Genomic DNA, 27,452 nt, shown 5'->3' with positions numbered 1-27,452 from the left:
GATGACGTCATAAAAATTAAAATATTTTTATCTCATGCTAAAGAAAGTTGATTGACCTAGACAATATATAAATGTAGGAGAAAAAGGATTACTGTTAAGCGTGATGCGCTCCATTGAATGTGATGAGCAATAACGAAAGAGACAAAAATCCTATATTTTACATTCGTGTGGCCATACGATGACGTCAAAATGTTTTTTTAGCCTTATCGATGCATGATCCGATATCTACAACTCATCAACTTCTAGATTTTGTAATAAAAATAAACGGTTCACGGTTTACTTTAGAAACTATGACTGTTTAAAAAAAGACATTATTTTGACGATTTTTAAAGCTTTTTCATAAAAAACGCGCACGAATTGTCTAATTCAACGTGTTCGTGTGGCGTTATTTAAACTGGAAAAGGTCTAAATTGTTTTTAAAATTACTAGGAAAGGCTTGAAAAATATAATTCAAGAGAAAAAAATATATTTTCAACGCTACGTGCGCACCGCGTGCGTAAAAAATTGCGCGCCCGTGGGAATTTTTGACATGCTCAAAATGACAAGAAACGCATAAAAAGTTGATTAGAAATTAATTTTGCGCATTTTGAAATTTTAAATGCGCGTGCGCGCGTAACTTCTTGTGAAACATGCCATTTTTAATCCGTAGAAAGTTTGCCCCTGATATGACTTAAATTTTGTCAAAGTGTCAATACTAAATGACTTTTGGTTTTTAATCTATGATCAATCATTGAAATTCATAAAATTGCGCGTAAGTCACGTTGCGCAACTATGACGTCATTCAAAAATAGGAGGTGCACAACTTCACGTAAATGCCCATATGTTGTCAAAGTTATGAAATGTTATGTTTACACATTTTAGAGAAACGCGATCCACAAAAAGGAAGGATGGAAAGAAGCATAATACAGAAAAAAACTGTTGATCTCATACAATAACAAGGAGTTATCCGCTTGGTATACCAAGCGGATAACTAAAAATGCTGTTTGCTGTTCCAACAAGACGGTACTATCGTGATCCGTGGATTAAAATCTCTCGTATTTTAAGTATGGAAATCAGGCAAGCCAAAGCCATTACACAATCGAAGAAAAATTCTTAACGAACACCTTAGTAGGCTATTTGGTGCTAAATAGGTTTTCGACTCCAGTTCTACGACGTAGAAGAGGAGGATCCCATATGTATGAAATTGTAGGCCTACATGTTCTTAGACTGTGATCTGAGCCTATGACTGAGAAAGTATTAAAAGATTCAAAGTTTTGTGCGCTATTTCGTCAGTTTTTGTTACAAAGGATGTAGTCCATTTGTGCTTGCTGGTTTAGAAGATGTAAATGTTCAGAGTATTGCTGGTCTTTTCTGAAAACTTGTATTTAATTTTATTAATTTAATTGATTTTTAGCTAGGCAAGGTAACAACAGAAAGCTGAGCTCACGATCAGTTCCACGCCCCTTCAATGTCTTCACTGACTTTCAATTTGCCAATTGGCTTCCTCAAATGTTTGGTTAACATACACCGCGCCGCGGAGAATATTTTACAGAGTAAGCCCTACTGGTATTTGTCACAGCCAGTCTTACGATCAAAGGACTGTAACGATTTCGTATCTTAGCAAGGCGAGCTCAGCGTCCTTTGGATTGCCTTGTTTTTAGGAATTCGTTCGTGCACAATTCTATTAATATTTTTAATTAAAAAATTAACAGAATGATTTAAAATTTTTTTAAGATTTCTCTTTTAATGTTACTGTACACTTTTTGTCATTTAATTTGTTTTAAGATTGTGTACCATGTTTATCTTTTTAATCGGAATTGCAGTCAACAAAATTTGTTAATTTATTTGTTATTGTTACGAAGAAAAATACAATTTCTTGTATCTTGTATCTTATACACCACTATATTAATTACTTTATAGATAAGAGAGGAAGAATGTGTGTAATTGCACATGTTGATAATAAAGAAAGGTAATTGAAAATATTTGTTTCAGTTTATTTAAATGTAGTTTACAGTTATTTATACTTAAAATTGCACCTGTTATATACAATAATTCATGTTTATTTACAGAAATTTCTACTACTTTGGTATACTGTAGTTGTAGTTCTCTGGTTGCACATAGTAGATTATCGTTTTACCTCAGAGTTATACATATAGATGAAAACCGGGACAAAAGGACACCTAAACCGTTTTGTTCTATTTAGTGGTATTAAACCGAAGTCCATAACAGAGATTATTCGTCACCAATGCTTTTAGCTTTTTAAAATAAAATTGATAGTATATATTAAAGGATGCCATTATTATTGCTCTACTTTTATTACTTTCATTGCTTTATTTATTTGATTAAACTTGTTTTATCTTTCTGAGTAATGTAATTCCTTAATTCATGCTTTGGCTTTTCGGGGGCTACTCATTTTATTACCAGTTCCATGTGCTAAACTAGTTTAATTTAGATTACAAAGCAATCTCTTTTTACAAAACCTTTTTTATGCTTTAATATATATGAGAAAGCAATTTCTTTTTCTAAAGCTCTGTCTACACTATTAAAATTTATGTTACAATGCCTATATATGGACACGATGACATCATATCATTACAGTATTTGGGCATATCACTACAATATTTGGGCAAATCACACTTTTCTTCTGTCTACAACACTAGTTTGATGTGTAGACAGAGCTTCAGTTCGATTGGTTAAGGTAAAAAAACTTTCCAAGAACAAATTTTTCTTATTTTCTTATAAAAATGGTTTTCATATTTTGCCAGCAAATTTTGGATAATAAATGTATATAAAAAATTAATAAAAGTGATTGTTAAGATTTACAAAGAGCATTGTGTAAGGGTATTGATACTAAACCAGAAATTGTAATTCCTAAACTACTAGCTATAGATGTCAAACCCATTGCAAATTCCTGGTAGCCTTCCTCAACCTTAAACAAAGCAGAAATATTATTTTAGTATACAATACTTTCACTTAATATTGTTACAACATTATTATCTTATATTTTATCTTAGAAAAAAAATTATCCAAACTGACGATAGAATGTCTTCGCTTTGCCAAAAGTAAAAACTATATAAACAACTAATTTTGCTACTAGAATTTGTCGCATAAAGAGATTTGAAACATGGAAATGTGAATACGACGCATCCATATAGGCTGACACTTTAGATAAATACAGTATAATAATAAATCTAAACAAGGGGTTTTCAACAGCATTTTTGTGTCGGCCTGCTTGTAATTTATAAATAATCTTGCAGGCCAGCAGGTAGATCTTGACTTCACAGGTGAGGTCCATATGCCCCATACACGAAATAAATATTAATTCATTTAAAGATGAAATTACCTCATTGCACTCATAAACATTCATTATTTGTATAAATATCTAATGGCTATATTTTGTCAACAGGATAGTTTTTCATGTAATCAAATTGGTCTAAGAATAAGTGTATAATATACCTCTATTAGTATTTTGTAAAATGTGTTTGCAAAAGCGAATCCACCAAGAAGTCCTTCAAACGCTATTGTAACAAATATAATCCAAATTGATGGAATATAGTGATACATTGCTACAGTCAACAGAAACACAAATGCTGCACACTGTAAGAAAACATAGGTAGTAAGTTATACTAGGAAAAACACCGTATAGATGAGTGGAAATAGATGAAAAATAGGCGTTGAGTCAAACAAATTGCAACAGTTTGTTTTTTTGCTGAAACATGCTCAACTATATGTAGATATTATCATATCCAAAATCTACCCTGATCCGCCCATTATAAATTACCTAATTTGCATAAAATCAAAATGGCTGCCATTTTACAACTTTGATCCCAATTATCTCTTAAACCATAAAGAATTTGGTATAAGAATGTATTGAACACAAATATAAACATGACCCCAAAGATTCAGAATAATATATTTGATTTGTCTTTGGGGTCAAGGTCAAAGGTCATTCCAGTTTGACATCTAAATTATGCTAATTATCTTTTAATCCATTAGGTATTTTGAATAAGAATGTATAAGTACAAATATAAACATGACCCTTAAGATTCAGAATAGCACATTTGATATTTCATCTTACCATGGGGTCACTGGGTCAAAGGTCACAATAAAAAAAAATTCAAATTATCCTTTAAATCAATTTGCATAGTAGTCTTACTACTACTAAAAACATAGCATATACAGTACATACATTGCAGCAGATTGATGTCTGCACACTGCGCCCAAACATTTTGAACAAATTGTTTATTTATAAATATTATAACTACTAAATTTACATAGGATCAGTAGGTCATTTACTTTATACCATATAGTATAGCTTATTTTGACATTTAATTTTACATTTAGGCATACCTACTTTAGTAGGCCTACGAAGCTTATAACCTTACATTTCTGAAAACATTGGTCACAAAAATGTCTAAATAATTCTTGGGTCAGACTCGATCGTCAATAGAGTTACTTTTTAAGATGTTTTTGCCATACTCTGGACAATTCTCGCTGCACTGAGAATTCAGTAAAATTACATCAGAGTAGACCAATAAACTGAGCTTTCTGATAATTAGTAATTTATAAATTATCATCTATAATTTTTTTTTAAATCAAATTATCTACAGTTAAACTAAGCAACAACAGTTGCAAAGAACTAGTTTTGTTAAAGTATACTTTAGTAAGTATCACAATGACTTACTGTATTCATTACATTCTCGATTGAAGCATCATTTTGCTAATAAAAGTATTAATAAATACTGTTACTTATTCCTAATATATACTGATACTTTAAAATTTTTGTGTTTAGATAAATTTTAACATACACTAATAAGGGTATTTAAATATGAATACAAACTACACTTGTTTTTAATGGCTGGATTTTTTTAAATTTTCATCCATCTCAAACTTAAAAATTTAGGGTGTTACGAAAGATTCTATTTTTTTTTTAACGTATCTCTATATTTTCTGTATTTGTGTCATTTGAGAGCAGAGGACTTATACTAAAGTAAACTATAGACACTTGTTTTAAGATCTTTAGTTCACATAGTCTCTGTATTCTTAATGCACAGAATATGTCATCTTTCACTACTGCACCCACTTTGGTTAGTACAACTTAACTTTTCCCAATGTTAGGGTCAGGTTTTACTGTTTAAAAAGTGGTTGGTTACTGTTTGAACCACATGACCTCAATTTTCACAGCTACAAATTTTGTAAGGGTAAAGGTGTTTCCACACTTTCCCATACTTTCAGTTTAAACACTTCACACAACCAGCCAGGATTGACAGTTTTTGTGTGACATATTTTAGCATAGTGTACTATAATCTAAAAAAAAAAACCAAATATAACTAGAATTTAATTCGTCACTTTGACGAATTATAGGTGATCATTTTACTGAAATTATTTTTTTTAAAACATGCACGTACGTTAACATACGATCGGAAAATGTTGATGTATGCCATCCTATTATATACGCTTATAGTGCTGAGTTGTGTCTATATGCCATATGTACAGTATATACTGTATATCTATATACAGTGTAGCATAGGTGAAATTACGGGACACACATCATGTTCTAATTTTTTGGTATGATGGAATTATCAAAATAAACTTGAAGATGACAATTTCGAAAGATAATTAATTGAGCAAATAAATATAAGGATTGGAAGAGAATTTGACACGTAGAAGCGCAATGCGCGCTCTTTGAAATTTGTATAACTTCGACTAAAGAAATTTAAAAACAACGTTTTAACTTCAACTAGCCATATGATAACATCACAACATCCGTATGAATGTGAATTCAAATCTACATTTCATCAGCTTTCATAGTAAATTATAATCATCAAGGTCACATTTAATTCGGAAGAGCTGTAAGATATTCAAATGTATGGTGTAGGTGAAATTACACGACCTACGTTATTCAAGGTTTAACGCGTGATGACGTCATCAAAATGAAAATGTTGACAACTCATGAGAAAGATAATTAAATGAGCAATCATATACAAAAAATTGAGTGAAAATCGGGCGCAAAATAACCGAGATGCGCTCAGTTGAATGTGATAATCTATGACAAAAGAGAAAAAAACCTAATTTTTAAATTCAAGTGGCCATGTGATGACGTAATACCATTTTGTACGTCTAATGTGTATATACATTTATATCTACAACTCAATGGCTTCCCGAATAAGTTAAAAAATTTAGGGGTCATCATCCATTCTGAAGAGTTATTTTAATTTTTAAAAAGACATATTTTTCACCATTTTCAGAACTTTTGTGAAATTAATGTGCGCATTTTGTCATTTTTAACATGCTCGTATAGCGTTATTTTAAGTCGGAACGAACTCAAATTCGGTGAATGTACTAAGGATGGTGAGTAGAATGCGATTTCTACAAAAAAATCGTATTTTTATGCTTTTTAAGAATCGCGCGCTCAAAAACGCATTTTTGCGCAGTAATTTTTTGAAACACGCAAATGGCCTAATTCATGCTCTAAATTGATTAAAACTTAATTTTGAGCTTTTTAAATTTTGAACGCGCGATTTTACGCGCATGACCCTACGTGCGCGTGCGTTTTTACTTTCTAATATTTTTACCCTTGACCTGAAGTTTACGTGTAATAAATTTCATTAATATGTGATAATGAATTATGGAGATATGATTGATAATGTGATTTCACAAAATGGCGTATAAATGACGTCACGGATGAGTGATCACGCTGAAAAGCTTATTAGGACTAAGTTAAAGTATTTGAAAGACATTGTGAAATTTTGGTAATCATTGACATTAAACTTTTTTAGATATTTGTTACACAAAATAGTGCCCAGAAACAATAATAACAACTAGACATGAAACTCGTCACTTTGACGAGTTAGTTATCCGCACGACAAACGCCACGTGCACGTCATACGTTAGAATTTTGCACACAGAAAAAAATTATGGCATTATGACCTGATCTGAAGAATATGATATGTTGTTAGTGCTGAATTCTGTCAATTTTGTGTCATATAGTATATACAGTATAAACAGTATAATCTGTACATACATATTACATACAGTGTAGAATAGGTGAAATTACGGGACCCGCCATTTATTCCATTTTTTAACAGGGCGACGGTATCAAAATGAAACACTAAAATAACAATTTCGGAAGGATATTATCTCAGCAACAACATATTAGCTTGTAGAAGAAATTTGGATACGTAAAATATAGATGTGCGCTCTTTTAAATGTGATGAACTATGACGCAAAATATGAAAATACGACTTTTTTTATTCAACTGGCCATATGATGACGTCACTACATCTGATTGACAAAATGTTCACATGAATTCGTATCTACAATCCAATAGCTTCCAGAAAACGTTTTAATTGTGATTATCACATTTTATTCTTACGAGCTATAACAGATTAAAATTTACTGTAAAGATAAAATTAATGACCCACGTAATTTAAATTTTTAGGCATGATGACGTTATAAAAATTAAAATATTTTTAACTCATGCGAAAGATAGTTGATTGACCTAAAAAATATCAAAATCTGGGTTAAAATGAAAAACGGATAAGCGAAGATGCGCTCTATTAAATGTGATGCTCTATGACAAAAGATACAAAAATCCTATATTTTATATTCGCATGGCCATACGATGACGTCACAATGTCCTGTTAGCAATATTGATGCATGATACGATATCTACAACTCATCATCTTCCAGAATACGTAATAAAAATAACTTTTACCGTTTAGTTTAGAAACTACGACTGTTTTAAAAAAGGTATAATTTTGACAAATTTTAAGGAATTTTTGAACTTTTTCATCAAAAACGTACGTAAATTATCCAATTCGACGTGCTGGTATGACGTTAATTTTAAGTCGAAATTGTTTAAAAGTTGGTAAAATTACTTGAAAAGGCTGGAAAAACATAAATCACGCGGAAAAAATTGTTTTTAACGCTACGTGCGCACAGCACGCATAAAAATATGCGCGCGCGTGGGAATTTTTGACATGCTCAAAATGACATAAAACGCGTAGAAAGTTGATTAGAAATTGATTTTTCGCATTTTGAAATTTTAAACGTGCGTGCGCGCGTAACTTCGTGTAAAACATGCCATTTTTTTCTCACAGTCAGTTAGCGCAAGATATAACTTAAACTTTTTCTAAGTTTCAAATTAAAATGTTATATGGTTTTCGATCTATGTTAAATACGCGAAATTCATAAAAACGCGCGTAAGTCACGTTGCGCAACTATGACGTCATTCACAATAGCGGGTGCACAACTTCACGTGAACGCCCACATGTTGACAAAGTTATAAAATGTTATGTTTACACGTTTTTGAGTTACGCGTGACACAAAAATGACAGAAAGAAAGAAGAATACAGAAAAAAAAACTAGACATGAAACTCGTCACTTTGACGAGTTAGTTATCCGCACAACAAACGCCACGTGCACGTCATACGTTGGAATATTGCACACAGATAAAGATTATGGCATTATGACAAGAACTGAAAAATATGATATGCTGTTAGTGCTGAATTCTGTCAATTTTGTGTCATATAGTATATACATGCAAACAGTATAATCTGTATACATATTACATACAGTGTAGAATAGGTGAAATTACGGGACCCGCCATTTATTCCAATTTTTAACATGGCGACGGTATCAAAATGAAACACTTAGATAGCAATTTCAGAAGAAAATTATCTCAGGAACAACATATTAACGTGTAGAAGAAATTTGAATATGTAAAATATAGATGCGCACCCTTTTAAATGTTATGAACTATTACGCAAAATATGAAAATACGACTTTTTTTATTCAACTGGCCATATGATGACGTCACAACATCCGATTGGCAAAATGTTTACATGAATTCGTATCTGCAATCCAATAGCTTCCAGAAAATGTTTTAATCGTGATTATCACATTTTATTCTTACTAGCTATTACAGATTAAAATTTACTGTAAAGATGAAATTAATGACCCACGTAATTTAAATTTTTAGGCATGATGACGTCATAAAAATTAAAATATTTTTATCTCATGCAAAAAATAGTTGATTGACCTAGACAATATTAAAATCTCGGAGAAAAAAGAATACAGATAAGCGTGATGCGCTCCATTGAATGTGATGAGCAATAACGAAAGAGACAACAATCCTATATTTTATATTCAGGTGGCCATACGATGACGTCACAATGTTTTTTTAGCCTTATTGATGCATGATCCGATATCTACAACTCATCAACTTCTAGATTTTGTAATAAAAAAAAACAGTTCACGGTTTACTTTAGAAACTATGACTGTTTTAAAAAAGACATTATTTTGACGATTTTTTAAGCTTTTTCATAAAAAACGCGCGCGAATTGTCTAATTCGACGTGTTCGTATGGCGTTATTTAAAGTGGAAAAGGTCTAGATTGTTTTCAAAATTACTAGGAAAGGCTTGAAAAATATAATTCAAGGGAAAAAACATGTTTTTCATACTCCGTGCGCACCTTACGCGTAAAATTTTTCGCGCGCGCAGGAATTTTTGACATGCTCAAAATGTCATGATCAGCGTAGAAAGTTGATTAGAAATTAATTTTTCGCATTTTAAAATTTTAAATGCGCGTGCGCGCGTAACTTCTTATGAAACATGCCATTTTTAATCCATAGAAAGTTTGACCTTGATATGACTTAGATTTTAACTAAGTATCATAAAAAAATTACGTTTGGTTTTTAATCTATGAGCAATCATAACAAATCATAAAATCGCGCGTAAGTCACGTTGCGCAACTCTGACATCTTTCAAAATAGGAGGTGACCAACTTCAGGTAAATGTCCACATGTTGTCAAAGTTATGAAATGTTATGTTTACACATTTTAGAGAAACGCGCTGCACAAAAATAGCGAGAAAGAAAGAAGAACTAGACATGAAACTCGTCACTTTGACGAGTTAGTTATCCGCACGACAAACGCCACGTGCACGTCATACGTTAGAATTTTGCACCCAGAAAAAGATTATGGCATTATGACCTGATCTGAAGAATATGATATGTTGTTAGTGCTGAATTCTGTCAATTTTGTGTCATATAGTATATACAGTATAAACAGTATAATCTGTATACATGTTACATACAGTGTAGAATAGGTGAAATTACGGGACCCCCTTTTATTCCTATTTTTAACATGGCGACGGTATCAAAATGAAACACTAAGATAGCAATTTCGGAAGGACATTATCTCAGCAACCACATGTTAACGTGTAGAAGAAATTTGAATACGTAAAATATAGATGCGCGCCCTTTTAAATGTGATGAACTATTACGCAAAATATGAAAATACGTCTTTTTTTATTCAACTGGCCATATGATGACGTCACAACGTCCGATTGGCAAAATGTTTACATGAATTCGTATCTACAATCCAATAGCTTCCAGAAAACGTTTTGATCATGATTATCACGTTTTATTCTGACGAGCTATAACAGATTGAAATTTCCTGTAAAGATGAAAATAAGTGACCCACGTTATTTACATTTTTAGACATGATGACGTCATAAAAATTAAAATATTTTTAACTCATGCGGAAGATAGTTGATTGACCTAGATAATATAAAAATCGGGGTAAAAATGGAAAACAGATAATTGGAGATGCGCTCTATTAAATGTCATGCGCTATGATGAAAGATACAAAAATCCTATATTTTATATTCGCGTGGCAATACGGTGACGTCACAATGTTCGGTTAGCCATATTAATGCATGATCCAAAATCTACAACTCATCAACTTCCAGAATGTGCAATAAAAATAACTTTCACCGTTTAGTTTAGGAACTACGAATGTTTAAAAAAGGGCATAATTTTGACAAATTTTGACGATTTTTTGAACATTTTCATCAAAAATGCACGTAAATTATCCAATTTGAAGTGCCCATATGACGTAATTTTAAGTCGAAATTGTTCAAAAGTTGGTAAAATTACTAGAAAAGGATGGAAAAACATAAATCACGTGAAAAAAATTGTTTTCAACGCTACGTGCGCACCACGCGCGTAAAAAAATGCGCGCACATGGGAATTTTTTTACATGCTCAAAATGACATGAAACGCGTAGAAAGTTGATTAGAAATTAATTTTTCGCATTATAAAATTTTAAACCCGCATGCGCGCGTAACTTCGTGTGAAACATGCCATTTTTTTTTCACAGTCAGTTAGCGCAAAATATAACTTAAACTTTTGTTAAGTTTCAATTTAAATTGTTATATGGTTTTTGATCTACGTTAAATACGCGAAATTCGTAAAAACGCGCGTAAGTCATGTTACGCAACTCTGACGTCATTTACAATAGCAGGTGCACAACTTCACGTGAACGCTCATATGTTGACAAAGTTATGAAATGTTATGTTAACACGTTTTAGAGATACGCTCTGCACAAAAATGACAGAAAGAAAGAAGAATACAGAAAAAAAAAAAAAAAAAAAAAAAAAGATGATGAAACAGGACAGTTACAAGGAGTTATCCGCTGAATGCGGATAACTAATAATACAGAAAAAACTAGATTTGAACTCGTCACTTTGACGAGTTCGGGTTATCCGCGCAAACGCAACATGCACATACTTAACCTCGACAATTATTATGCCATCCTATGACATGAAATAAATACGTTTACAGTGCTGAATTGTACCTATTATGTAGCATACACCATATTACAGTATTTTACAGAATAAACTGTATATGTTATATACAGTGTAGCATAGACAAAATTACGAGACCCATCTTTTAAATCCAATTTTTAACAGGATGACGTCATCAAATTGACATATAAAGATAACAATTTTAGAAGATAATTATCTAAAAAATTACATTAAAACAAATTTGAAGAATTTTGGGCACGTAAAAGTGAGATGCGCTCTCGTTTAAACGCAATGAACTTTTACGCAAGAGATGAAAATATGACTTTTTGAATTCAACTGGCCATATGATGACGTCACAACATCTGATTGGCAAAAAAATTACATCAATTCGTATCTACAATCCAATAGCTTCCAGAAAACGTTTTAATCATGATTATCACTTTTTATTCTGACGAGCTATAACAGATTGAAATTTACTGTAAAGATGAAAATAAGTGACCCACGTTATTTACGTTTTTAGACATGATGACGTTATAAAAATTAAAGTATTTTTAATTCATGCGAAAGATAGTTGATTAACGTAGACAATATTAAAATTTCGGGGGAAATGGAATACGTATAAGCGAGAAGCGCTTTATTGAATTTGATGAGCAATAAGGAAAGAGTAAAAAATCCTATATTTTACATTCGTGTGGCCATACGATGACGTCATAACATCCGAGTGGTAAAGGTTCTGCATGAATTCATATCTACAACATATCTGCTTACATATTAAATTAAAAAAATTGGGGGTCGTGGATGATCCTGAGGAGCTATAATAGATTAAAAATAGGCTTAATTTTGACAATATGTTGTCACTTTTGCAACTAAAACGCGCGCAAATGGTCTAAATCAACGTGTTCGTATGACGTCATTTTAATTTGAAATGATGTAAATCTTTTTAAAAATGACTAAGAAAGGCTGTAAAATCATAATTCAAGAAAAAAACACATGATTTTCATGCTCCGTGCGCACCTTACGCGTAAATTTTTTCGCGCGCGTGGGAATTTTTGACATGCTCAAAATGTCATGATCAGCGTAGAAAGTTGATTAGAAATTAATTTTGCGCATTTTGAAATTTTAAATGCGCGTGCGCGCGTAACTTCTTGTGAAACATGTCATTTTTAATCCATAGAAAGTTTGCCCTTGATATGACTTAAATTTTTACCAAGTGTCAATACAAAATGACTTTTGGTTTATAATCTATGACCAATCATTGAAATTCATAAAATTGCGCGTAACTTACGCTGCGCGACTCTAACGTCATTAAAAATATGGAGGTGCACAACTTCAGGTAAATGTCCATATAATGACAAAGTTATACAAAAGATATATTCACAAGCAATAGGGGATATGCGACGCACAAAAATCCGGGAAAGAAAGAAGAATAACAAAGAAGAAGACTAGACATGAAACTCGTCACTTTGACGAGTTAGTTATCCGCACCACGACAAACGCCACGTTGACATCATACGTTGGAATATTGCACACAGATAAAGATTATGGCATTATGACAAGAACTGAAGAATATGATATGCTGTTAGTGCTGAATTCTGTCAATTTTGTGTCATATAGCATATACATGCAAACAGTATAATCTGTATACATATTACATACAGTGTAGAATAGGTGAAATTACGGGACCCGCCATTTATTCCAATTTTTAACATGGCGACGGTATCAAAATGAAACACTTGGATAGCTATTTCAGAAGGAAATTATCTCAGGAACAACATATTAACGTGTAGAAGAAATTTGAATACATAAAATATAGATGCGCACCCTTTTAAATGTGATGAACTATTACGCAAAATATGAAAATTTGACCTTTTTAATTAAACTTGTCATATGATGACGTCACAACATCTGATTGACAAAATGTTCACATGAATTCGTATCTACAATCCAATAGCTTCCAGAAAACGTTTCAATCGTGATTATCACATTTTATTCTTACGAGCTATAACAGATTAAAATTTACTGTAAAGATAAAATTAATGACCCACGTAATTTAAATTTTTAGGCATGATGACGTTATAAAAATTAAAATATTTTTAACTCATTCGAAAGAAAATTGATTGACCTAGATAATATTAAAATCTCGGAGAAAATGGAAGACGGATAAGCGTGATGCGCTCCATTGAATGTGATGAGCAATAACGAAAGAGACAAAAATCCTATTTTTTACATTTGTGTGGCCATACGATGACGTCACAACATCCGTAAGGAAAAAATTCTGCATGAATTCATATCTACAACATATCTGCTTACATATTAAGTTAAAAAACTCGGGGGTAACGGTTGATCCTGAGGAGCTATAATAGATTCAAAATAGGCATAATTTTGACAATATTTTGTAACTTTTGCAACTAAAACGCATGCAAATGGTCTAAATCAACGTGTACGTATGACGTCATTTTAATTTGAAATGATGTCAATCTTTTTAAAAATGACTAGGAAAGGCTGGAAAATCACAATTTAATAGAAAAAACATGATTGTCATGCTGCGTGCGCACTGCACGCGTAAAATTGTTCGCGCGCGCGGGAAATTTTGACATGCGCAAAATGTCATGAATGGCGTAAAAAGTTGATTAGAAATTAATTTGGCGCATTTTAAAATTTTAAATGCGCGTGCGCGCGTAACTTCTTGTAAAACACGCCATTTTTAGTTAACTAAAAGTTTGCCCTTGATATGACTTAAATTTTCATAAAGGGTAAAAAAAAAATTACGCTTGGTTTTTAAGCTATGATCAATCATAAAAAATCATAAAATCGCGCGTAAGTCACGTTGCGCAACTCTGACGTCATTCAAAATAGGAGGTGCACAACTTCACGTAAATGCCCATGTGTTGACAAAGTTATGAAATGTTATGTTTACCCATTTTAGAGAAACGCTCCTCACAAAAAGGAAGGAAAGAAAGAAGAATAATACAGAAAAATATTGATCCAATACAATCACAAGGAGTTATCCGCTACTAAGCGGATAACTAATGAAAAAAAAGATATTTACAATCACATGGGTTATCCGCAACTAAGTTGCGGATAACCAACTAGACATGAAACTCGTCACTTTGACGAGTTAGTTATCCGCACCACGGCAAACGCCACGTGCACGTCATACGTTGGAATATTGCACACAGATAAAGATTATGGCATTATGACAAGAACTTAAGAATATGATACGCTGTTAGTGCTGAATTCTGTCAATTTTGTGTCATATAGTATATACAGTGCAAACAGTATAATCTGTATACATATTTACATACAGTGTAGAATAGGTGAAATTACGAGACCCGCCATTTATTCCAATTTTTAACATGGCGACGGTATCAAAATGAAACACTTAGATAGCAATTTCAGAAGAAAATTATCACAGGAACAACATATTAACGTGTAGAAGAAATTTGAATACGTAAAATATAGATGCGCACCCTTTTAAATGTGATAAACTATTACGCAAAATATGAAAATACGACTTTTTTTATTCAACTGGCCAAATGATGATGTCACAACATCCGATTGGCGAAAAGTTCACATGATTTCGTATCTACAATCCAATAGCTTCCAGAAAACGTTTTAATCGTGATTATCACTTTTTATTCTTACGGGCTATTACAGATTAAAATTTACTGTAAAGATGAAATTAATGACCCACGTAATTAAAATTTTTAGGCATGATGACGTCATAAAAATTAAAATATTTTTATCTCATGCTAAAGAAAGTTGATTGACCTACACAATATATAAATGTAGGAGAAAAAGGAATACAGATAAGCGTGATGCGCTCCATTGAATGTGATGAGCAATAACGAAAAAGGCAAAAATCCTATATTTTACATTCGTGTGGCCATACGATGACTTCACAATGTTTTTTTAGCCTTATCGATGCTTAATCCGATATCTACAACTCATCAACTTCTAGATTTTGTAATAAAAATAAACGGTTCACGGTTTACTTTAGAAACTATGACTGTTTAAAAAAAGACATTATTTTGACAATTTTTTAAGCTTTTTCATAAAAAACGCGCACGAATTGTCTAATTCAACGTGTTCGTATGGCGTTATTCAAACTGGAAAAGGTCTAAATTGTTTTCAAAATTACTAAGAAAGGCTTGAAAAATATAATTCAAGAGAAAAAAATATGTTTTTAACGCTACGTGCGCACCGCGTGCGTAAAAAATTGCGCGCCCGTGGGAATTTTTGACATGCTCAAAATGACAAGAAACGCATAAAAAGTTGATTAGAAATTATTTTTGCGCATTTTGAAATTTTAAATGCGCGTGCGCGCGTAACTTCTTGTGAAACATGCCATTTTTAATCCGTAGAAAGTTTGCTCTTGATATGACTTAAATTTTCACAACGTGTCAATTAAATATTACTTTTAGTTTTTAGTCTATGATCAATCATAAAAAATCATAAAATTGCACGTAAGTCACGTTGCGCAACTCTGACGTCATTCAAAATAGGAGGTGACCAACTTCAGGTAAATGTCCACATGTTGTCAAAGTTATGAAATGTTATGTTTACACATTTTAGAGAAACGCGCTGCACAAAAATAGCGAGAAAGAAAGAAGAACTAGACATGAAACTCGTCACTTTGACGAGTTAGTTATCCGCACGACAAACGCCACATGCACGCCATACGTTGGAATATTGCACACGGAAAAAGATTATGGCATTATGACCTGAACTGAAGACTATGATATGTTGTTATTGCTGAATTCTATTATTTTGATTCATATATAGTATACACAGTGTAATCTGTATACATATCACATACAGTGTAGAATAGGGGAAATTACGGGACCCGCTATTTATTGCAATTTTTAACATGTTGATGGTTTTAAAATGAAACGTGAAGGTAGCAATTTTGGAAGGAAATTATCTCAGCAACAACATATTAGCGTGTAGAAGAAATTTGAATAGGTGAAATATTAATGCGCGCTCTTTTAAATGTAATGAACTATGACGTAAAATATGAAAATACGACTTTTTATATTCAACTGGCCATATGATGACGTCATAACATCTGATTGGAAAATGTTCCCATGAATTCGTATCTACAATCCAATATTTTCCAGAAAACATTTTAATAATGATTATTACTTTTTATTCTGATGAGCTATAACAGATTGAAATTTACTATAAAGATGAAAATAAGTGACCCATGTTATTTACATTTTTAGACATGATGACGTCATAAAAATTAAATTATTTTTAACCCATGCGATAGATAGTTCATTGACCTAGAAAAAATAAAAATCGGGGTGAAAATGGAAAACGGGCAAGTGGAGATGCGCTCTATTAAATGTGATGCGCTGTGACGAAAGATACAAAATCCTATATTTTATATTTGGGTGGCCATACGATGACGTCACAATGTCCGGTTAGCCATATTAATGCATGATCCGATATCTAAAACTCATCACCTTCCAGAATATGCAATATAAATAACTTTAACCGTTTAGTTTAGGAACTACGACTGTTTTAAAAAAGGCATAATTTTGACAAATTTTGACGATTTTTGTAACTTTTTCATCAAAAACACACGTAAGTTATCCAATTCAACGCGCCCGTATGACGTAATTTTAAGTCGAAATTGTTCAAAAATTGGTAAAATTACTAGAAAAGGCTGGAAAGACATAAATCACGTGAAAAAAATTGTTTTCAACGCTACGTGCGCACCGCGCGCGTAAAAAAATGCGCGCATGTGGGAATTTTTTACATGCTCAAAATGACATGAAACGCGCAGAAAGTTGATTAGAAATTAATTTTTCGCATTATAAAATTTTAAACGCGCGTGCGCGCGTAACTTCGTGTGAAACATGCCATTTTTTTTTACAGTCAGTTACCGCAAGATATAACTTAAACTTTTGTTAAGTTTCAATTTAAATTGTTATATGGTTTTTGATCTACGTTAAATACGCGAAATTCGTAAAAACGCGCGTAAGTCATGTTGCGCAACTCTGACGTCATTCACAATAGCAGGTGCACAACTTCACGTAAACGCTCACATGTTGACAAAGTTATGAAATGTTATGTTAACACGTTTTAGAGATACGCTCTGCACAAAAATGACAGAAAGAAAGAAGAATACAGAAAAAAAAACTAGACATGTAACTCGTCACTTTGACGAGTTAGTTATCCGCACGACAAACGCCACGTTAGAATTTTGCACAAAGAAAAAGATTATGGCATTATGACCTGATCTGAAGAATATGATATGTTGTTAGTGCTGAATTCTGTCAATTTTGTGTCATATAGTATATACAGTATAAACAGTATAATCTGTATACATATTACATACAGTGTAGAATAGGTGAAATTACGGGACCCGCCATTTATTCCATTTTTTAACATGGCGACGGTATCAAAATGAAACACTAAAATAACAATTTCGGAAGGATATTATCTCAGCAACAACATATTAGCGTGTAGAAGAAATTTGGATACGTAAAATTTAAATGCGCGCTCTTTTAAATGTGATGAACTATGATGCAAAATATGAAAATACGACTTTTTTTATTCAACTGGCCATATGAAGACGTCACTACATCTGATTGGCAAAATGTTCACATGAATTCGTATCTACAATCCAATAGCTTCCAGAAAACGTTTTAATCGTGATTATCACATTTTATTCTTACGAGCTATAACAGATTAAAATTTACTGTAAAGATAAAATTAATGACCCACGTAATTTAAATTTTTAGGCATGATGACATTATAAAAATTAAAATATTTTTAACTCATGCGAAAGATAGTTGATTGACCTAGATAATATTAAAATCTCGGAGAAAATGGAAGACGGATAAGCGTGATGCGCTCCATTGAATGTGATGAGCAATAACGAAAGAGACAAAAATCCTATTTTTTACATTTGTGTGGCCATACGATGACGTCACAACATCCGTAAGGAAAAAATTCTGCATGAATTCATATCTACAACATATCTGCTTACATATTAAGTTAAAAAACTCGGGGGTAACGGTTGATCCTGAGGAGCTATAATAGATTCAAAATAGGCATAATTTTGACAATATTTTGTAACTTTTGCAACTAAAACGCATGCAAATGGTCTAAATCAACGTGTACGTATGACGTCATTTTAATTTGAAATGATGTCAATCTTTTTAAAAATGACTAGGAAAGGCTGGAAAATCACAATTTAATAGAAAAAAACATGATTTTCATGCTGCGTGCGCACTGCACGCGTAAAATTATTCGCGCGCGCGGGAAATTTTGACATGCGCAAAATGTCATGAATGGCGTAAAAAGTTGATTAGAAAGTAATTTTGCGCATTTTAAAATTTTAAATGCGCGTGCGCGCGTAACTTCTTGTAAAACACGCCATTTTTAGTTAACTAAAAGTTTGCCCTTGATATGACTTAAATTTTCATAAAGGGTAAAAAAAAAAATTATGCTTGGTTTTTAAGCTATGATCAATCACTAAAAATCATAAAATCGCGCGTAAGTCACGTTGCGCAACTCTGACGTCATTCAAAATAGGAGGTGCACAACTTCACGTAAATGCCCACATGTTGTCAAAGTTATGAAATATTATGTTTACACATTTTAGAGATACGTGAGCCACAAAAAAACGGGAAAGAAATAAGAATAATACAGAAAAAAAATAATGATCCACTACAATAACAAGGAGTTATCCGCTACTAAGCGGATAACTAAAAAACTAGATTTGAACTCGTCACTACGGACGAGTTAGGTTATCCGCAGCCCAAAAGCCACGTGCACGTCATACGTTAGAATATTGCACACAGAAAAAGATTATTATGACTACTATACTATACTATAGGTCCCTGGACCTATTTGTTTATCACAAATAGCCAATCAGTACTTAGTCTTATTTGGCCTGCTACATTATAGCAGTAGGTAGGATGGAATTAAATGATTTGGGCTATACCAAATGCCGTTACAGTATATACAGTATAATCTTTATACGTACTATATACAGTTCAGAATAGGTGAAAATAAGTGACCAAAGTTATTGACGCTTTTGAACATGATGACGTCATCACAAATTTAAAAATGGTAAATCATGCGAAAGATAATTGATTGACCTAGACATTATATAAAAATAGGAGGAAATAGAATACGGATAAGTAGAGATGAGCTCTACTAAATGTGATGCGCTATGACAAAAGAGACAAAAATCCTATATTTTATATTCGAGTGGCCATACGATGACGTCACAATGTCCGGTTAGCCATATTCATGCATGATTCGATATCTACAACTCATCTACTTCCAGAATATGTAATTTAAAAAAAGTTCACCACGTAGTTTAGAATTTATGACTGTTTAAAAAAGGGCATAATTTTCACAAATTTTTGAACTTTTTCAACAAAAACGCGCGCAAATTGTGCAATTCTACGTTCTCGTATGACGTGATTTTAAGTCGAAATTGTTTAAAAGTTGGTAAAATTACTAGAAATGGCTTGAAAAACCAAAATCTCGCAAAAAAAGAGTTTTTTTGCGCTACGTGCGCATCGCGCGCGTAAAAAAAAGCGCATGCGTGGGAATTTTTGACATGCCTAAAATGACATGAAACGCGAAAAAAATTGATTAGAAATTGATTTTTCGCATTTTTAAATTTTAAACGCGCGTGCGCGCGTAACTTCGTGTGAAACATGCCATTTTTTTCCACAGTCAGTTAGCGCAAGACATAAATTAAACTTTTGTTAAGTTTTAATTAAAAATGTTATTTGGTTTTTGACCTATGTTAAATACGCGAAATTCATAAAATCGCGCAAAAATCACGTTGCGCAATTGCAAACGTCGTGAAAACCTTCGCTGCACAACTTCACGTGAATGGCAATATGTTGAGAAAGTTACGAAACGTTACGTGTGCAAGTTTTTGAGATACGCGTGACACAAAAAATGGAGTAGAAGGGTGGAAGGTAAGAAATAAATACTAGATTTGAACTCGTCACTTTGACGAATTCGGGTTATCCGCCACGCAAACTGCACGTGCACGTCATACGTTAGAATATTGCGCTCAGAAAAACGATTATGCCATTGACAAAATGTTAGCGCGCTCTCTATTTTGTGTCACGTCTAAGTATATTAAGCATAACACTATACTGTATACATACTACATTCAGTGCAGAATAGATGAAAAAAAGTGACCAAAGTTATTGACGCTTTTGAACATGATGACGTCATCACAATTTTAAAAATGGTAAATCATGCGAAAGGTAATTGATTGACCTAGACAATATAAAAAAATAACGGAAAATGGAATACCGATAAGTGGAGATGCGCTCTATTAAATGTGATGAGCTATGACGAAAGAGACAAAAATCCTCTATTTTATATTCGAGTGGCCATACGATGACGTCACAATATCGGGTTAGCCATATCGATGCATGATTCGATATCTACAACTCATCTACTTTCAGAATATGTAATAAAAAATAAAATTAACCATGTAGTTTAGAATCTATGACTGTTTAAAAAAAGGCATAATTTTGACGAATTTTTGAACTTTTTCATCAAAAACGCGCGTAAATTATCTAATTCCACATGCTCGTATGACGTGATTTTAATTCGAAATTGTTTAAAAGTTGGTAAAATTACTAGAAATGGCTGGAAAAACATAAATCACGCAAAAAAAGCATGTTTTAACGCAACGTGCGCACTGCGCGCGTACAAATTTGCGCGCGCGTGGGAATTTTTGACATGCTCAAAATGACATGAAACGCATAGAAAGTTGATTAGAAATTGATTTTTTGCATTTTGAAATTTTATACGCGCGTGCGCGCGTAACTTTGTGTGAAACATGCAATTTTTAATCCATAGAAAGTTTGCCCTTGATATGACTTAAATTTTCACCAAGTGTCAATACAAAATGACTTTTGGTTTTTAACCTATGTTAAATACGCGAAATTCATAAAATTGCGCGTAACTTACGTTGCGCCACTCGCACGGGACCGAAAACCTTATTACGACATCTTCAGATAGAGGTCAATCTTTTGATTAAGTTATACACTGTTATGTTGAGAAGATTTAGAGATACACGCGCAACAAAATTCTGGGAAAGAAAGAAGAATAAGAAAGAAAAAAAAAAAAAAAAAAAAAGATCCTGACAATAACAAGGGGTTATCCGCCAAGTGCGGATAACCAAAAAAAAAAAAAGATGATGAAACAGGACAGTTACAAGGAGTTATCCGCTAAATGCGGATAACTAATAATACAGAAAAAAATATTGATCCCATACAATAACAAGGAGTTATCCGCCAAGTGCGGATAACTAAAAAATATTGATCCCATACAATAACAAGGAGTTATCCGCCAAGTGCGGATAACTAATAAAGATTTGATACAATAACAATAGGTGATCATTTTATTCTAAATGATCACCTAATAAATGTAATTCCCTACAATTAAAACACCTTTACTAATAGTCTGATCCCTGAAGTTAACTCAAATGAGCTTTTCAAAATAGATATGATTTGTTCATAGGTACATCATCCAAATTGAAATGAATTCACTTCATAATTAGAGTATTTTATATTGTAAGATAATGACATTTTATCTTGACCCAATACAAATCAAATGCAAATCATAAGAACATATTACTGTATATTTCTATTAATACATTCTTGTTCAAAGTGTGCATGATGTTTGAGAGATAATTAGCATATTTTATATGGCATAATTAGATGACATTTGACTTTAACCCCATACAACTCAATTGCATCTTTCTGAATATTTAGGGTCATATTTATATTAAATACATTCTTGTTAAAAATACCTGATGTTTTGAGAGATAATTAGCATATTCTATATGGCATAATTAGATGACATTTGACTTTGACCCCATATACAACTCAATTTCATCATTCTGAATATTTAGGGTCATATTTATATTAAATACATTCTTGTTAAAAATACCTGATGTTTTGAGAGTTATTTTAAAATTTTATATAGTGTAATTAGATGACCTTTTGAACCTTGAACCCTAATACAACTTAATTACTGTACATTATTCTAAACTGTTAGCGTCATGTTTAGGCCTATATTTGTACTTATAGTTATACATTCTTATTCAAAATACCTAATGGATTAAGAGATAATTAGCATATTTTAGAGGCCATACTGGAATGACCTTTGACCTTGACCCCAAAGACAAATCAAATACAATATTTTAAATCTTTAGGGTCACATTTATATTTGTACTTATACATTCTTATTCAAAATAACTAATGGATTAAGAGATAATTAGCATATTTTAGATGTCAAACTGGAATGACCTTTGACCTTGACCCCAAAGACAAATCAAATATATTATTCTGAATCTTTGGGGTCATGTTTATATTTGTGTTCAATACATTCTTACACCAAATTCTTTATGGTTTAAGAGATAATTGGGATCAAAGTTGTAAAATGGCAGCCATTTTGATTTTATGCAAATTAGGTAATTTATAATGGGCAGATCAGGGTAGATTTTGGATATGATAATATCTACATATAGTTGAGCATGTTTCAGCAAAAAAACAAACTGTTGCAATTTGTTTGACTGAAAAGTCTATTTCCACCCATCTAGTAGTTTAAAACCTTCCCAGTACAAATTCTGGTCATCCAATGTAATAAAACAGCAACAATGTAATAATAATATTCTTGATTTAATTTTATGTAATTCAAAGGAACTTATTTCTGACATTGCTGTTGGTCAAGACATTTTAGACAGAAAAAGGTTAAAAAAGCTGTGAATTAATCACAATAAATCTGTTCCTTTTCCGATAACATAAAATCCAATCCCAAAAAGCTTTTGAACATAGATCAAGACGAAAACAAAAATGTCGTCTTATCCGTCTGTTCTGAACTACGGGGACAAGGTCGCGGAGAAGCAAAAGAAAAAGCTATTTTGTTCAATTCATTTTTTCATTATGTTTTTCAAAAATCTAGTTTTTGACCAACATCATGCTCTCCCTGAAGCCTTGATTATTAAAGTATACCAATTATTCAGCCAGATTCTGTTTACAACTTTCTTGCGTCTAACAAACCCCATAAAGCTTCTGGCTGTGATTGGGCTGAGTACACCACGTTTTTTAAAAGTGTATGCAAAGCCACTTTCAATTCACTCGCAATTTAAGAAACAACAATCTCCTCAGTGGTGGATCCAGAGTGGGGTGAAAGGGGCGTGATTTTCCACTATTAGCCAATTATTTGTTCCTGCGAATCCAACATTTCGCAGAGAACCAAAACATGCTACCTTTTCCACTGCTGAGCTCTTCAATTCGCATGAGTGCTCATGAATGCTTCATAGCTCATTTTCTGAGCTCTGATTGGTTGCACTTCGCAAAAAGTAGATACATTTCGAACTATCACAAATAATTTTCGTCATTTGACAACTTTTTATTGGTTTAAGTCATTCATAATAGCCCCCAGCCAAACAATTCGCTGCACTCATGTTTGCGCTGGAGGGGGGGGGGGGGGGGGGGTGGGGGAGAGAGAGTTAGTTTTCAGACTGGATCAGCTCCTGTCTGTGTTCCCCTTAGTAGAGTCAATGTAGGCCTACTTAAAAATGGTTACATTAGTAGATTAAGTTTATCTTATAATAGTTTAGTCCAGGCCCATCGACATTTTTAATTCCAGTCTTCCTCTATTTCTGAGTTGTATATATTTAGGAAAGTATACAAAAAGTGTCAACAATTATACAATATGAGAATCTAATTATAAATATCTAAGAATTTGTAAACCCATTCTTCTTTATTAACAAAAAGGGTATTATTTATTTAACAAATTTGGATTTATTAGTATTAGAGTTGTATTTTGTTGAAAATCCTTTTGCAATTATAATTTAAGAGCTGATTTTTGTTCAAAACATTTAAAATTTATAAGAATTTGCTTCTAGAATTTCCCCCTTTATTTATTTATTAAAATCAATTAGGCTACGAATGCATAAGAAAGAACTCCTAATGATTCATTATGTGTAATTTGTAATCTTACAGACACTTTACGTACGTTTTTTCAATCTAATTTAAGGTCACAAACTAATCATAAATAATATATTATTGCGGTTAAAAATGTGAAAAATAATTCGATACTAATGATTTAGGCAGCCCGTTATAAATACCAGAATACATCGCGCACGGATTGATATTTTCATATTGCTTATGTGATGGACCCACTTTCGATCGATCGTGAAGGGAAAACAAACAGTGAAAATACCAGGTCTTCCACAATTTGTATTAACGGATTCTGTCAAAAAAAGGAAAGAAAATTAACTCAATGACGAGGCTACTAGGCCTATAGCTAGCGTACAATATTTTTATGTTACCACTCTTTACCAGCTAGGCCTACAAAACTAAGCCTAGCCTAACTAAGCCTACAGTAAGAACGTCTACGAGAGAGTTACAGTAAAAAAAATTGTTTTCTCTTTATATCATAATTAACCTTAGAATGTACATTTAAGACAAGAAATGACCTGGTTTAATGCTTTTAGAGTTATATATAATTATATGCATTATTTTTACAAAATGTCAAAAATTGCAGGTACAGTGTATAGGTACTTACTTGCAGTATAGGCAGCACCCATAGATGTTTAATAGTGAAAACGGCTATAGATGACCTTGATACAAACACACCTACTTGATATACTAACTGATACCTATACAAAAATTGTATTGCAAATATTTACTACATTGATATTTAAAAAAACCTTTGTTTTTATAGTATGTCCCACATGCATTATGTGGAGGGTGGCCAGTTCCTTTCCACTTATCCTGCCTAGTATTTTCAACCAGGTACTCATTTACAGCTGTGTGGACTGGGAGTTGAGTCGGGAATTGAACCCGGGTCTCTCTGTATGACAGTCAAGTGTCCTACACTCGGCTACCCCAACTCCTTTTGGGGTAGTGTGCTTGAAAGAACATACAGTACACTGGTTCTGGAAATATGTTATGTTAGGTAAAGGTAACATACTGTATACTAACCACCTGTATTGGTCATCATGGTTCATCCATGTTAAAGTAGGAAAGTAAATAAGTTCAACCTGTAAAAAAAGGGAAAAATGTTATTATTAGGAAGGAAATATATTTATAATAGTAAAATTTGAAAATAAAGGGTTGACATATGTGATGAAAATAATTGATGTTTATTAATTCACGAGTTGAAAAATTGACTGCTCTATTTTTAACGAGGCAAAGCTGAGTTGAAAATAGAGAAGTTGATTTCCGAACGTGATCCGTCAACAACGTCGCATGGCAACAATTCTCAAAATCTGAATGTGCATTGGAGTGCGTTAATTATCAGCACTTATTACTTTTCCGTTATATAGGGTTAATTCCAAATGACATGTGATGGGTAATTAGTACTTATACTTACAATGCCTTGATTAATCAGGTACTCGGCTAGATATACTACTCCAAGAGGTACCATATATTTCAATAATGGCTAGAAAATACATAAATAAGTTTGAATTAAATAATTTTCAGTGTATACTGTAGGTAAGTTTTATTGTCCTATAAATGAATATTATACTATTTTTTATGTTTTGAGTTGACGGAAAATATGTAATTTCTTGCTCCTAGAAAATTGTGGAATGAAGATTCATATGCACAAAATGACCGCATGATATAATTATTATATTGATTACCTTTACTAATTTAATTTTCTCTTTGGCAGTAAGCCGGTGAGGGCCTTTCTTTGACGTAAGACTGCTGTTAACTTTATCTTCTGACTGCGTAATATCATCAATAACATTAACGCTTTCTTGTAGACTAGTTTGTGATGAATTAATATTGTTGATTAATGACTCACTGAGTTCATCTTTTGGCTTTTTATGTTTTTTATTACTTGGTCGATGCGAAAGCAGTAAATAATACCTAATGAGAAACATAACAAGAGTATCCAATTTAGTCTACAATATCTATATAGGAAAGAGAGTTTGCACATTTGTTGGCTATACACATTTCTCTTTTGTTAAATAATTCCAAATGACACGTGATGTGTAATTGACCAATAAAATTGCAAGAATACAATCAGGTGTGTTATAAACACAGTATATACAGTGAAAATGAAGGATGAGTCTACTTACACTATAAAACTGACAGCAGGAACAACTAAAACAATTAACATGGATTCACGAGGTGACAACCCAAGAACTGAGGTAAGTAAAACATACGCAAGTGCATATAATACCCCAGATACTCCAGTCCCAGTTGAGTAGCCAACAATTACACTCCTATCAAAACAAATAAACATTTTACATTTTTTACTATACTGTAATTAGCATTACTATATTTATCTAGGCTTCTTTATAATTCAATATTCCATCAGATAATTCAAATTCAAAGGTGAGACCAGATGTTTAAATCAAGGCAATCTAACAGGACACTGACCTCTAGAGATATATTTAGAGAGATATAAATAAATAAATAAATAAAAACAAATATTATGACTGTTTGCAGCTCAAAGAGCTGAATTGCAGAAATAATATACATCAAATTTACAACATCAAAAAAGTTATGAAAAACACAATATATAAAAAATGCAACTAAAAAAAAAATTGAACTATGGCATAAAATATAAAAAAAATAAATAAATCAAAGGGTTTAATCTGTGGCTGCGACACGAACAGTTCCACATCCCTTAACAGCGCCGAAGAGAATATGTAGATAGTACAATACTGTTGGTATTTGTCGCAGCCAGACATAAGATCATGAGCTCCTATCTTGGCAAGGCGAGCTCAGTGTCCTTGTTTGATTGCCTTGGTTAAATAAGGGACGTTCAGATGAGTCAGAAGTAAGCTCTGAAGTAGCAGTTTGTTTGTTGCAAGCCCTGGGTAGTGCCCGTGAAGATACTCTTTGTATTAAGTT

General features: G+C 32.5%; 1 protein-coding gene across 5 annotated transcripts in view; it reads right to left on the bottom strand.

Moving 5' to 3' along the window:
- Nucleotides 1-1,959: 1,959 nt before the first annotated feature.
- LOC144844590 (battenin-like) overlaps nucleotides 1,960-27,452 on the bottom strand; it is a 40,756-nt gene continuing 15,263 nt past the window's right edge. For 3 of the 5 annotated variants that reach the window (XM_078701601.1, XM_078701592.1, XM_078701585.1), the window contains exons 7-13: nucleotides 26,672-26,818; nucleotides 26,231-26,459; nucleotides 25,960-26,028; nucleotides 25,569-25,627; nucleotides 25,150-25,243; nucleotides 3,436-3,576; nucleotides 1,964-2,908 (exon numbers count right to left, since the gene is read on the bottom strand). In XM_078701601.1, the coding sequence (XP_078557727.1) occupies nucleotides 2,792-2,908; nucleotides 3,436-3,576; nucleotides 25,150-25,243; nucleotides 25,569-25,627; nucleotides 25,960-26,028; nucleotides 26,231-26,459; nucleotides 26,672-26,818 (856 nt within the window). In that variant the 3' untranslated portion in view covers nucleotides 1,964-2,791. Of the gene's footprint in view, nucleotides 2,909-3,435; nucleotides 3,577-25,149; nucleotides 25,244-25,568; nucleotides 25,628-25,959; nucleotides 26,029-26,230; nucleotides 26,460-26,671; nucleotides 26,819-27,452 lie in introns of all 5 variants that reach the window. The other 2 variants (XM_078701569.1, XM_078701576.1) reach the window with 2 other exon arrangements.

This window comes from Antedon bifida, chromosome 1, assembly GCF_963402885.1.
Source record: "Antedon bifida chromosome 1, ecAntBifi1.1, whole genome shotgun sequence".
NCBI lineage: Eukaryota > Metazoa > Echinodermata > Crinoidea > Comatulida > Antedonidae > Antedon > Antedon bifida.
Note: the sequence above shows the minus strand (reverse complement) of the source record. Positions and strands in the feature narration are given on the sequence as shown.